Below are 15,330 nucleotides of genomic sequence, written 5' to 3'. Positions count from 1 at the left end.
CTGATCGTGACTTTCAGGTATTCCAATAATTTTTAAATTATCTTTCCTAAGTCTGTTTTCCATATCAGTTGTTTTTTCAGTGAGATATTTCACATTTTCTTCTAATTTTTCATTTTTTTTGGTTTTGAAGTATTGATTCCTGATTTCTAGTAAATTTATCAGTCTCCCTGAATTCTATTCTTTGTCTGAAGGATTTGTTCTCCTCAGAGAGTTTTCTTATCTTTTTTTCCATCTGGCCAATTTTGCTTTTTAAAGCATTCTTCTCCTCAATAACTTTTTGAACTGTTTTATCCATTTGACCTAAGCTGGTTTTTAGCATGCTATTTTCTTCAGCACTTTTTTGGATTTCCTTGACTAAGCTGCTGATTTCATTTTCATGTTTTTCCTGCATCTCTCTCCTTTCTTTTCCCAGTTTTTCTTCCAACTCCCTCATTTGATTTTCAAAGTCTTTTTTGAGCTCTGTCATAGCCTGATCCCAATTTCTGTTTTTCTTGGAGTCTTTAGATGCAGGAGCTTGTGCTTCCTCATCTTCAGACTGTGTATTTTGATCCTTCTTGGGCTCATTTGCAAAATATTTCTCAACAGTCTTCCTCTTATTTCTCTGCTTGCTCATTTTCCCAGCCTGGGCCTGGTTTTGGGGTGCTTCCTGAGCTTTTGGGACACTCCCACAAGGGTCTCAGTGTGTGAGCTCTGTCCTCCCTCCTGGTCTGTGAATGACCATAAGTGCCCCCCTCTGCCACAGGGCCAAGGTGGGGGGGCCCTGTTGTTCTATGGGGGGCCTAGACTGGGATCAGGATCTGAATGTGTTCAGAGCCCCAGAGTCCTGTTCCAGGGGCAGAGGACAGAGCTCAGTAGTCTTCTCTTCACTCCCTTCCCTCAGCTCAATGGGCTCATGCCCTGGGGGCTCCTGCTTACTGGCTCTGCCTGCTTCTGTTTCCGGGTCTGGGCTGCCAAAAGACCAAGCTTCTTGCTGTGTGCCCTGAGGGCTGGGCTCCACGTGCTCACTCTGGCAGAGGTCCCCGCTGTTCCCCCACTTTGTGCCTGGTGCTCCCCGGGGTACAGCTCAGGAGACTCCCCCACTGCTGTGAGCCCTGGCTCCCAGTGCCCTGGGGCTGTGTCCGGGAGGCTGAAGTTCTTTTGCTCTGGCGGGCGCCCCTCTGGTGGGCTGCTTCTCCATCCCTGGGGAGCAGAGCCTTTCTGCTCTTTTCCAGGTTACCTTGAGTAGGAGAACTGCCTCACTGGGCCCCTTTGTGGGTTCTGTCTCTCGAAAGTTTAGTTAGAGTCCTTAGTTTGACGTTGTATCAGAGAGCTCCTAAAACTTGATCCCTTCATGTCGCCATCTTGGCTCTGCCTCCCCTAGTCAACATTCTTGAATTCCTACCAAAAGGAGTGAATGACAGGCTCAAGACATGAAATTGCCATATCCAGGAAAAGACCATGCCACCATCATCAGTGCCTACACTTCCACCATGAACACTGATATGAGGTAAAAGAAAAATTTTATGAAGACCTGGAGACCCTTAGCATCTACTGTGTATCAAAAGAGGACAAGCTTAAAATTCTGGATGATTTTAATGCTAGAGTAGGCTCAGATTACTGGATATGGCAGGGAGTCCTTGGGAGCAAGGGTCATTTACTATTGAAGACTTATTCATGTCATGACTTCATCACAAACACTGTCTTCTATTTACCTAAATGTAACAACACTTCCTGAATGCACCCTAGTAGCAAACATTGGCATCTAATAGATTATGTGATTGTTAGGAGAAGAGACAGAAGTGAAAGTGACAAAGGCAATGTGTGAGGCAGAGTGCTGGACTGATCACAAACTCATCCTCTCCAAGCTAAATATGCACATTTAATCAAAGTGGTAGTCCCTAGAAAAATGACTAGAAGAATTAATGTTAAGAGATTAGGGTGCCTTCTCTGTGTGGGAAGAGTTTGTTGCTAACTTGGAAAAACCAATTCAACACAGTTGGCAATAGTGGAGTGGAAAAAGAGTGGGCAGTTTTCAGAGATCTGTTGAACAGCACTGCATTTGCTCATCTGAGCCAGAACACTCATAAACATCAAGAGTGGTTTGATGGGGGTGGCTAGGTGGTGCAGTGGATAGAGCACTGGCTCTGGAATCAGGAGTACCTGAGTTCAAATCCTGCCTCAGACACTTAATAATTACCTAGCTGTGTGGCCTTAGGCAAACCACTTAACCCCGTTGCCTTGCAAAAAAACTAAAAAAACTTAAAAAAAAAGTGGTTTGATGAAAATGATGGGGAAATACAGAAGATGCTAAATGGAAAAATTAAGAACTTCAGCAAGATGGTTCATCCATTTTTAAGAAGGCAGCATTTAATTCCATCAAAAGTTAAGTATAGGGGGCGGCTAGGTGGTACAGTGGATAGAACACTGGCCCTGGAGTCAGGAGTACCTGAGTTCAAATGTGCTCTCAGACACTTAATAATTACCTAGCTGTGTGGCCTTGGGCAAGCCACTTAACCCTATTGTCTTGCAAAAAAAAACCTAAAAAAAGGTTAAGTATAAGGGAAGCTTAGAGAGATTAAGGACTCCTGGTTCAGTAAGAAGGCAGCTGAAATTCAGTTTTATGCAGACTGTAACAAACCAAAATGCTTTTATGATGCCCTGAAGATTATTTATGGGCCTAGGGACATGATCCTAAAGAGATGGTCTGAACACTTCTATAGTGTTCTTAACAAGCTATCATCAATCAATGCACAAGTCATTTCAAGCTGAAGGCAATCAGTCCCTAACTGGAATTCCAACTGAAAAAGTAGTTTTGAATGCCATTAGACTCCTTTCAGGTGGTCAAACATCTGGTGCTGGTGCTTTTGCAGTTGAGATCTGGGGGGGGGGGTGTCATCCACTGCTTATCCAAAAACTTACTGAAATTTTCCAAATTATACCACATGAAGAGGTTATCCCTCAAGAATTCAAGGATGCCTCCATCATCCATCTTTATAAAGGTAAAGGGCAAAGATTATCCTGTGACAATCACAGGGCTATTTCTCTTTTAGTTACTGCTGGTAAGATTCTTTCCAGAGTTCTTCTCAATAGGCTGATCCTTCATCTGGAGGATGGTTACTTCCCTGAGAGCCAGTGTGGCTTCAGAAAGGGTTCAAGGAACAGTTGATATGGCATTTGCTGCCACAACTCCAAGAAAAATGCTAGGAGCAGAACAGAGGTCTGTATACAACATTTGTAGATCTGACCAAGGTCTCTGATACCATCAATTTATGAAGGTTAATGGAAAATTGTATCAAATTTGGTTGCTTGGAGAAGTACATTATCATCATACATCAATTTCATGAGGGGATGCTTGCTCAGGTTCTGGATGATGCTTTTGAGATTTCCTAGTCACCAATGGAGTGAAACAAGGATATGTCCTTGCTTCCATGCTTTTTAGCATGATATTTTCAGTCATATTATCAAATGTCTTCACTAAGGAGAACATATCCTCAGGTCAGCTATTGCATTGATGGCAAATTCTTCATCTTGTAAAGGTAATAAGCCAAGATCAAAGTGGAGGGAGTGTGGTACATGTTGCAGATGATTGTGTACTCAGTGCAGCCTCTGATGCTGAGATGTAACAAAGTATGGATCAATTCTCCACTGCTTGTGCTAATTTTGGTCTAACAACACCAAGAAAACATAGGTGCTCTGTCAGTCAGCATCACACCTTCCATATATGGAACTATTGATTACAGCAAATGGAGAAATTTTGAGTACTATGGACAACTTCACTTACCTTGGTAGTGTTCTTTCCAGGGAGGTACACACTGACAATGGGGTGAACACATGCATTGCCAGAGTTAGCTCAGCATTTGGGAGTCTTCCAAAATAAAGTATGAGAGAGAAGAGGTATTTGACTAACTACCAAATTGAAGGTCTACAGAGTGGTTGTGCCAACCTCATTGCTATGTGCCTGTGAAACCTGCACAGTCTACCAATACCATGTCAAGAAACTGAATTGCTTCCATTTTAAATTGTCTCAGAAAATTATGAAGATCACCTGGCAGAAGATCACCAGACATTGAGTTCCTTTCTTGAGCTAAACTCCTAGTATTCCAATGTTACTATGAGAGTGCAACCATGATGGACTGGTCATATTTTTAGAATGCTAGAAGTATGCTCGCCAAAAAGACTATTCTATGGGGAACTCACACAGGGCAAGCACTCATAAGGTGGGTCAGAAGAAGCAATACCTGAACATCCTGAAGGTGTCTCTTAAGAACTTTGGAATTAATTGTTCAGGATGGGAGACACTGACATAGGACCATCCAGTATGGCATGCCCTCTTCTGTAAGGGTTCTGTGCCCTATGAGAAGAGCAGAATTAAAGGAAAATCAAAAGAAACGTGACATAAGTAAGTTTAGAGTACCCACCCCAGGTGTTCACAGGGACTATTTGTGCCCAATCTGTGTTAGAGCATTCAGAGTTCATATTGGGCTGTTCAGCCACAGTCAGGCACCCTGTCATTTGTTGCAAACATAATATTTGAACCAACCAACTAACCAACCATATAGTGTTTTAAGGTTCGCAAAGTGCATAACAAGTATCTTACTTTAACTTCCCTACAACCTTGGGAGGTAGGTGTATTAAGATCCCTTATTATCACCCACAGATGAGGAAACTGAAATAAGTGTTTGAGTGACTCTCTCCAGGGTTACTCAACAAGGAAATAGTCTGAGGCCACATTTGAAGTCACTTCTTCCTGATTCCAGGTCAACAGTTCTATTCACTGTACAACTTAGCTGCCTCTGTGTGTTGAATGAAAGTCATTCTTCTCTTCAAAAACATTCATAGGACTTCATTGCTTATCAAATAACAGTTCAAGTTCCTGAACTTTGCATACAAAGTTTCCTAGGATCTGGTTCCAACAAATCTTCCTCCTCTATTCTGTCACTACTACTCTCTATGTAGTCTACATTCCAATAATTCCACTATTCCCCAAACCCACTTTGAACTTTATCACTTCCTTGCTTTTGCTCACATGTTCTCTGTCTAGAATGTCCATGCATTCAAACTCCAGTTATTGAAATTCTATTCATCTCTTAAAGCTCAACTTACGTCCTTCATTTATTCCTTCTTTGATTTCTCTGGATGGAAATACTTTTGAACTTGCTACATATTTGTGGTACTTGTTTGTGTAGAGTCTGAATTAGAAAGGTCCTTAAAGGCTATCCAGTTCATCTGGAGATCCAGAGGTATTGGGGAACTAGTTTTGGATTTGTAGTCCTAAGTCTTGCAGATGTTATTTGTCTCTGGTTTTGGGTCAAGCAGCCTCTCACAATAGTTTGATAATTAGGGAGTCATCAATTACACTTCTGCTGAAATGGAGAGCCACTGGACATGAAAATTTACACAAGCACTCTAAGTGCCATCAGACATTAACTTCTCCACTACTTTGATGTTTAGATTGTGGCCATTTGCCTTGCTTTGTAGCTACCCCACTCCCCCCAAGTGAAGACTAGGACTTAGGTCTCAAAGTTTAGCATTCTTTCCAAAGAAGTCCAAAAGGAGGGTTTCTCATTTATCCCCAGGGAATGCTTTTTACCACATCCAGCATTACCTCTAGTCCCAAGCAAACCAGCTACTATTTTAACAAGAAAAATTATGGATAAAACTATAAGATACATGAAATTTTGCTTTATTCTGATAATAATAGATATTAGAAGCATGCATTCTATTTAATCGAAGTTGGCTATGAGAATTCAGAAATTTTAAATAAGAGTAAAAACTTAAAAGCATAAGACTGATAAGAAGAGGTATAATGAAATAGAATTTTTCCTTGAGAAGGCCATCCTTTTTCCACAAGGAAGGTGACCAGTTTCTTTTTTTCTCCTAGGGATAGAAAGACTGGAACAATGACCTTAAAGTACAGTTCAGGGACTCTTAAAATAAGAAGAAATAAGTTCCTGGTAGTTAAGGATGTCACAACTTTCCAAAAGGCTGCTGACAAAAGTTTGCATAGTCTCCAACCTCTTTAAAAATAGGTTAATCATCTAATTAAGATGATTTTGATACAAATCTGGGGAGACATTCTTGAAAGTCCCTTCTAGACCCAGGGTGCTGATATACCAATAAGCCCAAGTGCATTTAGGGATTATAAGTAATTGCATTCAGCATTTCCTATTTCCTTAAAGAAACATCTTTCAATTGATATTGCTATAATCAACAATCCAATAGAAATGGCCATAAGATATATAACAGATTTACATATTTAAGTCAGATTCTATGCTTTCTCCACTTTTTTTTAAAAGGGAGTGATCAAAGTCATATGAAAACATTAGGGGAAGGTTTATCAAGTTGAGCCAGAAATAGAAATTTGATCCATGTCACCTGAACATCAACATTTCCTGACTGTCTTAAGAGTTATGCTTCAGACTAAACACTAAATTGATTTCAGAATTGTGACAGATTATTTTATGAATGAGGATGAAGGACTGCAAACTTTTTTAAAGCCAAAAGACCTCTGTTAAAAAGTTTCCCCAAACTCACCATCCCTGTCTAAGTTTACTGGAGGATAATCATATTTAAATTTTGATGGAAGCTTTTCTCTTATGTGGATTCCTTGGTGTTTAGCAAGGGCTGAGATTTTGCTGAAGCTTTTATCACAGTGAGAACACTCGTAGGGCTTTTCCCCTGTGTGAGTTCTCTCATGTTCTCTAAATTGTGTACAGTTACTAAAACTTTTTTCACAATTCACACATTTATAGAGATTCTCTCTGGTGTGTGTCTGATGATGGGCACTAAAGTGGGAGCTGTTGGTGAAGCTTTTCCCACATTTACCACATTGAAAAGACTTCTCTCCTGTGTGGCTTCTCTGATGTATTATAAGACTTGAGCTCTGACTGAAACATTTTTCACATATACTACATTTATAGGATTTCTCTCCTGTGTGGATTCTCTGGTGAGCACCAAAGTTTGAGGAGTCATTGAAGCTTTTCCCACATTCAAGACATTTAAAGGGTTTCTCACCTGTATGGATTCTTTGGTGTCTAATAAGGCTCCTGTTTCTACCAAAACACTTTCCACACACATTACATTTGTAGGGGTTATCTTTCTGATGACTTGCCTGACACATAAGAAGATGTGAGCTCTGAAGAAAACTTCTCCCATATTTGAAAAATCTGTAAGATCTCTGTCCCATGAAAGGTCTCCGATGACCTATGACCTTTCCTAAATCTCTCTGTTGGTTAATGAATTTTCCTTGTCTATCTCTTTGAAGGGAATTTCTCCATTGTCTTTTGGACTTGCCCTCCCTCTTGTGATCTTTTCCTGGATTAATATCATAGGGAATGCCATCTTTAGACTTTACTGGTAACGTTGAATGTGGTTCCACTTTGTCATAAATTTGTGATGTATCCTTCTTATTCCTACTACTCATCTCAATACCTGAAAAAAAAAGAAAATAAAAATGTGATTCTGTGCCAATGTAGAAGGAGGAAGTATGAGAATCTATGCTATCTTCTGGAGACTATAAAGGAAAACAACAGTCTCTGCCTTAAAGAAATTTATAATATATCAGGGTCACACATCTAATAAAATACAAAGTTGATAAAGGAAAGGGAAGGTCCAAAAATCTGAGGAAGGAAAGAAAAATTTCAGCTGGGGAAAAGAAGAGTGGATTGGGAAAGGAATTAAGGACGGATTCATGGAAGAACTCATACTTGATTTGAGCCTTGAAAGGAGAATTTTTGTAGGTAAAGATAAGTAGGGCATGTATTCCATGCATGCATAACTGTAAAGAGGCAAGGAAAAACTAGTTGTTCAGTTTGACTTAAACAAGGAGAATCAGGTGGATAAATCTGGAAAAATAGGCTGCATCTAGATTGTGCTTGTCATGTTACAAAGTTTGTACCGTGTATCACATACAAGTAGCCACTGAAGAACTTTAAGTAGGATAGTCAAATGGCAATAATCTTATATTAGGAAGATTATTTTAGTACCTGTGAGAAGGGCTGAATGGAAGAAGAGAGTGGAAAATTAAAATACAATTAATAAGAAAATCAAAGTAAGGCAAATGTGATCCAAAATATCAAAAAAAAAAAGAAGTGTCTGTAAACTGTAGACCAGTTAGCTTGATTCTGCTTCCTGAAAAAATTTCAGAATTGATCATTCAGAGTTGGTGAGTGAAAAAACCAGAAAAAATGGCAAACCCCAAAAGCCACCCAGGAGAGAAGGGCGTGTAATAGAAGATAATAAAAATTGATGGATTGGGAACTATCTCAAAAGAATTTTTAATGGCTCAGAGTCATCTTAGCAGGTCTTCAGTAAGGTGTCCCAGGTTTCTAAACTTGGCCTTATGCTATTTAGCATTTTTGTTAATGACTTTTAGATAAAGGCATAATTGTTATACTCATTGCCTTGACTCAAAACACTAGGTGACAGACAGAGTTAGGATCTAAAAAGATCTTTATAAGACTAGAACATGTAATGGAATCCAATAATATAAAATTTTAATAGGGACAAATGTAAAGTCTTGAAATTGAATTGAAATTAAAATTGATTTAAAAATCAGTTTCACAAGTATAAGACGGAGGTAGAGTGGTCAGGATCAAGTCATCTGGAACAGATCTAGGGTTTTAGTGAGTATGTGGAAACTTAACTGAAATCCTAGGCTACATTGAGAAGCTCTAAGAATAGGGAGGTGATAATTTCATTGTACTTTTCTCATCTGTAAAATAAGAGGTTGGATCAGAAGCTCTTTAAGGTCCCTTCCTACTCTAATGTTCTATAATTCTATGAATGTTATCATAAATAACTCACACTTGATGGCTTGTAAAACTCTTTCCTCACAATCATTCTTTGACTTAGATGTGCTTTAAATATTATCTTCACTTTGTAAATAAACCCAAATATTAAGTGACTTGCATAGGTATTGGAAAAGGTCCTTTATTCAATTCAATTAAGGAAACATTTATGAAGCTTATCTTAATAAGCATTCCTTACTTTCAAAGAGCATGAGTACCCTCTATATCAATAAGTGTAAAAGAATAATAACCTAATAGCCAACATTTAGACAATACTCTGTGCTAACCTGGAAGTTTCCTCATCCGATAGTTCCCTATCCAGTTCCAGGCCCTATCCCTACCTTTGGTGAAATGGTTTGAAGACATCAAGCTGTAGTATTTGCTTACTAAAGGTGTTTCTTTACCTATTTGATAACACTGGCATTATTAGAGTGATATTCTATATGGCAGAGTGACCTCTATTCCTGACTTCTCTTCAGGTGCCTATTCCCTGATGCAGCAGCTGGACATGAAAATGAAACCTCTTACAGAGGGCTGCCCTAGCTGCGAGGAGTGAGTGGAAGGAGACAAGTTGGATGTTCAGGATCTATAACTGAAAAGGATTCCTTTAGTCTATCTTTGCATTTCCCAATGCTAACACATTTTCTTTATCTAACAATTAGAACTCTAGGCTTCCCTAGAAGTTCCTCTTTCCCTTCCTATTCTATCCCCCCCACTCCCAAATCCCACCTGAAATTCACTCCATTATGACTCCTGTTGAATGCTTTCTGCTGGAGTGGTTAGAACAGGGGTTTGAGTTGGATTTGGGTCCTAGCTCTGTCTTTAACTCGTGATGTGCTAAGGACAAGTCACTTTCTCTGCATGGGATTTGTTTTCCACATATGCAAATTGAATATAGTTTTGGATTGGCTCTCTCCTAGCATCAAGGGACTGGGTTATTTATGTTCAATGCTTCCCTTATAATGACACTAGCTTTCTCTTATTTTTGCGATCAGTGATCCCTCCCAATATCTTCCTTGGCATTCTCTGGCTCTCGTCACATTCTCTCTTGTATCATATTTGTGGACATGTATGATTGCTCCATTAGACTGTAAGCTTCTTGAGAAAAAGGACTGGGTCCTTTCTCATCTTTATATTTTCAGAACTAGCACAGCACCTTGAATACTGCAGGCCCTTAACAAATGTTTGAATTAAAAAGAATTTTAACATTCCATGAGTTTAACAAGTATGGAAGTGAAAGTCTCTAACCTGCAATTTCAAAGGGTCTCCTCTGGAACCCTTTCTAGGACTGGAGTCCTGCTGCCAAAATGTCAGCTCTCTGGCATGGTGAGAATACTTTTAACTTCAATTAAAAATTCACTAATAATATACAGTACTCAGGACCATGCAGATACCACCAATTTCAGTGATTTAAACTCAATGTATTAATTTGATTTTTGCTCAGGACTCTCCTATCTTTTTTTTTTTTTTTAGGTTTTTGCAAGGCAATGGGGTTAAGTGGCTTGCCCAAGGCCACACAGTTAGGTAATTATTAAGTGTCTGAGACCGGATTTGAACCCAGGTGCTCCTGATTCCAGGGCCGGTGTTTTATCCACTGTGCCACATAGTCACCCCAGTACTCTCCTATCTTAAAATAGCTTTTCATTACCAAATATCTTGAAAAAGGGATTTAGATTCATTCTTCAACACTTGCCCATTGTTAAACTCCTTACAAATGGGCTTCTGCCCCTACCACACTATTGAAAATGTTATGAGGTTAATCCAATGCTCTTTTCTCAATCTTCACCCCTGTTGACCTCCCTTGAGCTGCCCCCTTGCTCTCTGTCTTGTCTCCACTGGCTCTGCTGCTTGGGTGTCTTTGACTTCAGAGCCTCAGTTTTTCTCTCTTGGAGCTTTCTCACTTCCATCCTCACTGGTCTCTGGAACCAGTACTTTTTTTGGTTACTCCCTACTTTCTCCCTTTTATGCTGTGACCTCATTGAAGAAACTTCTCACCGCTCAGATTTTGATCCAAAGTTGAAGTGCCTTGGGACTCGGGTTCCTCTATCAGTTCCTTGGCCCAAATTCTTTGGTTGTCAGAGTCTTCCACCACAGTTGCTGCTAAGGACTCCACCTGTTCCCAACCTCCCCGCTCTTGGGTTTTCAGGTTAGCACCATATTCTCCTCGATTTACTTTTTCCAGGATGTTGGCAGAGGAAGCAGAAGCCTGGGCATTCATTAGTGCATCCAGTTCCTCATAGAAGGCACACGACTCTAACACACTGCCATTCCTTACTTTGCGGTAACTCTTCTGAAGGCTTTTGAATTTGGTCCGGCACTGTTCTGGTGTTCGAAGGAAGCCACATTCTTGAAGCTGCTCAGCCACTGCCCTGTACACTTTGCTCTTTCGATGACAGGCTTGAAGGGCTTCATAAAACCGAGATTCACTAAGAATGTCAAGGAAAGTCTTAGTTTCCTCATAGCCCCAGTGCACACCTGCCACCAGAGTACAAAGTTAAGAGTTAAGACTAGAAGCTTGGTAGAAACTATAGCACAAGATGAAAGGTTGATTTTCTGTAACAATTTTCTGAGAAATTATCCTTTTATCATTCTGTCACAAAAATATTCAATCAAATTACTTAAAACTGTAATCCAGAAATATCACTCCAAAATGGTTTATACTCCACAAGAGATCAGAGAAAGAGGAAAAGGACTCATATATACAAAAACATTTACAGTAATTCTTTTTGTGGTGGCAAAGAATTAGAAATTATGCAGGTACCAATCAGTTGAGGAATGACTTAAATCAAGGTATGTGAGCATAATGGTATACAACTGTGTTATAAAAAATGGTGTGACTGTTTGAAGATAACTATATGAAATGATGTTGAATGAAGTGAAGAATAATTTATATAATAATAATATTGTAAAGATTAATAACCGAAAAACTTAAGAACTATGATCAGTGTAATGATCAACTACAATTTCAGAGGTCTTATCAGAAAACATGTTTACTCAACAAAGAATGTATTCAAGTTGCAGATTGAGGACTTTTTTTTTTGACAAAATCAAATTTTTTTGGATGACTATACATATTTGTTATAAAGGTTTTGTTTTTCTTTCTTGGAGGGGGTTAAGGAGGAAGAAAAGTTTGAGTTTCATTAATCTTAAAAAATAAAAAATTTAAAATTCAAAAAGTTTTAATACTTTAAAAAGTTTAATAATAGAGCTAAAATATTTTAAAACTCATCAAAACTTTTATTTCTACTGGTATCTATCTGAATTTTGTAGAATCAAAGAATGCTAAACTTGGAGTGGATTTTAGAGATCATAGAAGTCAAACCCTCTCATTTAAAAATTTGGGGACCATGAGTGATAAGAATTGACTGAGAATGAATTTTAAAACTCTTTATCTTTAGTTTTGACTCAGGAGAAGTATAATCATCATAGGGGATCAGGAAAGCAAATTCTTTTTTTGTCACTTTGTCACTTTGTAGACTGTGTCAAACGGAAATAGAAATTGATTCTTGCCACATTATTGACCTAGGAAACCATAAATGAACATTATCTATGTTTTACTGTATTTTTATTTATTTTGTTAAACATTTCTTAAACATTTGAACTTGGGTTCTGGTCAAATTTGGGAGTTTTGTGGGTTGTGAATTTAACACCTCTGGTGTAGACTGCATACCTATGTGAAATGGAACATTCAATGAGGTGTAGTAATTAAGAGATCAGTTTAGGCTTTAACTCTAGAATTCCCCACATGTCATATCCCAATCACTCAGTAGAATAAAGAAGGGATGGTTATGATCTGCACTGATGGAAGGAATACTCATATTGATAAAAAATCAAATCTATGGAAGTATTAAATTCATTCATTTTTAGAACTGTTTATCATTTGGTTCATTTCTCTTCACTGTGGTGAAATCCTTCTATTATTTTCATCACAGTCCTAAGCTTGAGCACTGCACTCTCATGGAAGATATTCTATCACAAAGAACTCTCACTGGACTAGGAACTGAGAAAAACAGTATGGCTCAAGGACACTATATTCAGGAATCAGAAATTTTTATTATCTATGAGGAATCTGTTCTTGTTTCCATTTCATCCTTAAGGAATTTAAGCATACAGTTTACTAAAGAATCACCTGAATGTCCTGAAAAAGATTATCCAGATGTCTACTAAACCTGCAAGAGTCTGTTTGCCTTTTAGTTCTATGTTTATTCCCATGGTACATCTTTCAGAAAACTGACATTTAAGCCCTCCATTGACTGTAGGAGACCCTTAAGAATCTTCTATTGGAGGGAAGCTTGGTGGTACAGTAGATAGAGCACTGGCACTGGAGTCAGGAGTTCAAATCTGGACTGAGACACTTAATGATTACCTAACTGTGTGACCTTGGGCAAGTCACTTAACCCCATTGCCTTACAATAAAAAGAATCTGCTATTGATCTCTAATTCCTTTCTGGATGTTCTATTCCTGAAATAATAATTTCCTTCAAAAATTTAGTTACCACTCTAACTTAAATTACCTCATAGATATTTAAACATCTTTTTTATGTTTTTTTAAAGTATTTTTAAAATGATCTGTTTATTTTAAAGGGGTAAAGGGCCCTTTAGCAGAATCAGTAAGTTTGCAAGTTACAGATAGTTGATGAGACAACTACAAAAGTAGGAAGGATATATGAAACTGAGGAGAGGGAGTAGGTCCTCTGAAAAAGAAAAAAAAAGAATAAATCTTTTTCTGATCAGATAATGTTCCACTGAAGATCAGTTGCATTACCCTTGTTGCTTTCTACTTTTGCTTTTGGTAGGAGAAGCTATAAAAACTTGGGGTAGGAAAAAAGATGAAAGTGCATGCTTTGATGACTGACTGTATAAGAAGGATGGTAGCAAGGCTGTGACAATTGGATGCAGAAATATTTCCATAAACCTGTAACTGAGGCATCACTGTTCACCTGCTGGAAGTATATCCTAATTACAGGCAAACTGAAATAAGATATTTTCTTTATGGCCGAATACTAAATATTCCTTTTATGACAGAGCTAACCTCATAAAGTAACATTCTGTTTATGCAGTTAACACATCTTTGCTTATTTCTGAATTCCCTCATTTAATTATGTTTAAACAATACTCAACAGCACAACACCTTTGCTGATTCAAAAGATTTCAATTGTTTGTTAGTCCTTGACTTGGCCCAATCTCCTCCTCACAATGGGCAATGTCATCCTTCTTTAATATATTGAGCAAGCAACTTAGATGTCAAGTTCAACTAATTCACCACACCTGTTAGAAACATTTTACTGCCAAATCCTGCCACTTCTTCCCCTATAGTGTCCACTGCTGCCAGGAGTTTGGCTGTAACCAGGGAGCCAGAGGGGACAAACACAAAGACCCATGCAGCCCACAACTCTCCTGAATGTGATCTAAACCAGATTAAATGTAACTAGGAATATTTAACAAAATAAATAAAAATATAATACCACATAGATGACATTGTATTTTAAAACTAAGGCTATATGTGGCTTCAGGTATACTTCTGTATGGAATTGTGGCCCTGCTGCATTTTGAGTTTGACACCACTGCTCTAGATCACTATAAGCAACTCTTCCTCTTTAATGGCCTTGCTGCTTTCAGTGCCATATCATTCTCTAATCTTTTCACTCATGTCAACATTTTCTTTTTCACCTGTTATTTGATAATAATGTTCCTCCTTCCTTCATTTTATAACCATAGAAACAGATGTACAAAGCTGGGAAACAAGTTGGCAATAATACAATTTATATAACTGGTGGCAAAGTCTGTATTGGTTGTACATTTTAGCAAATACTCTAATGAAGGGAATGTCAATAAAGAATATCATTGGTTTGTGTTTGAGGTGTATGGCTTAAGACCAAGACTAAGCATTTAAATCTGAAGTCACCACAGATTGGCTCTGAATGTTCAGATTAGACAGATAATTGATGTACAATGTACCTCTTATAAGGGAAGGGAGGTACACAGTCAAGTAGGAATCCTTCTTGCTTCCCTAATGCACCAGAGTGCTGAAACCAGCCTCATTATTCCAGTCTTCAGGTTTAAAAAAATAGTTCAAACTTGGAAAAAATTGCTTTAGATAGGTTACAGATTTCTTTAGTCTGAATCAGTTAAGGTCCTCAAAAGTTCTAAATTCATCTTGGATGGAGGAAGCTCCACCATGATATGCTATGAACTGGATTTATTCCATTAGGAATACCAAATGTCCTTTTATTTTTCCTTGTGAAGAGAGGGGTAATCGATCAATAAATCAAAAGGTAGCTTAGTACCTATTATGTGTCAGATAGTGCTAGAGCATACAAGGGCAAAAATAAAATAGTTACTGCCCTCAAGGGGCTTACATTTTACTGGGAGAAACCATACTCATACATAAAAAGATAAACTAAATATAAAACATATACAGGTAAATACAAAAAAGTATACAAAATCAACAATGCAAGCAATGTATTTTGAGTTACTTTCAAAAATTTGACATTTTTTTTGTTTAGGTTTTTGCAAAGCAATGGGGTTAAGTGACTTGCCCAAGGTCACACAGCTAGGTAAT

General features: G+C 38.2%; 1 protein-coding gene across 4 annotated transcripts in view; it reads right to left on the bottom strand.

The window, feature by feature from the left end:
- Positions 1–247: 247 nt before the first annotated feature.
- The window catches only part of ZKSCAN2 (zinc finger with KRAB and SCAN domains 2), a 35,355-nt gene continuing 20,272 nt past the window's right edge, over positions 248–15,330 (bottom strand). For 3 of the 4 annotated variants that reach the window (XM_074197413.1, XM_074197414.1, XM_074197415.1), the window contains 2 exons: positions 10,764–11,243; positions 248–7,410 (listed from right to left, as the gene is read on the bottom strand). In XM_074197413.1, coding sequence (XP_074053514.1) covers positions 6,491–7,410; positions 10,764–11,243 — 1,400 coding nt within the window. In that variant the 3' untranslated portion in view covers positions 248–6,490. The remainder of the gene's footprint in view (positions 7,411–10,763; positions 11,244–15,330) is intronic. The other variant, XM_074197416.1, reaches the window with a different exon arrangement.

Source organism: Macrotis lagotis, chromosome 8 (assembly GCF_037893015.1).
Source record: "Macrotis lagotis isolate mMagLag1 chromosome 8, bilby.v1.9.chrom.fasta, whole genome shotgun sequence".
NCBI classification, from domain to species: Eukaryota; Metazoa; Chordata; class Mammalia; order Peramelemorphia; family Peramelidae; genus Macrotis; species Macrotis lagotis.
This window is presented reverse-complemented; position numbering and strand designations above follow the sequence as displayed.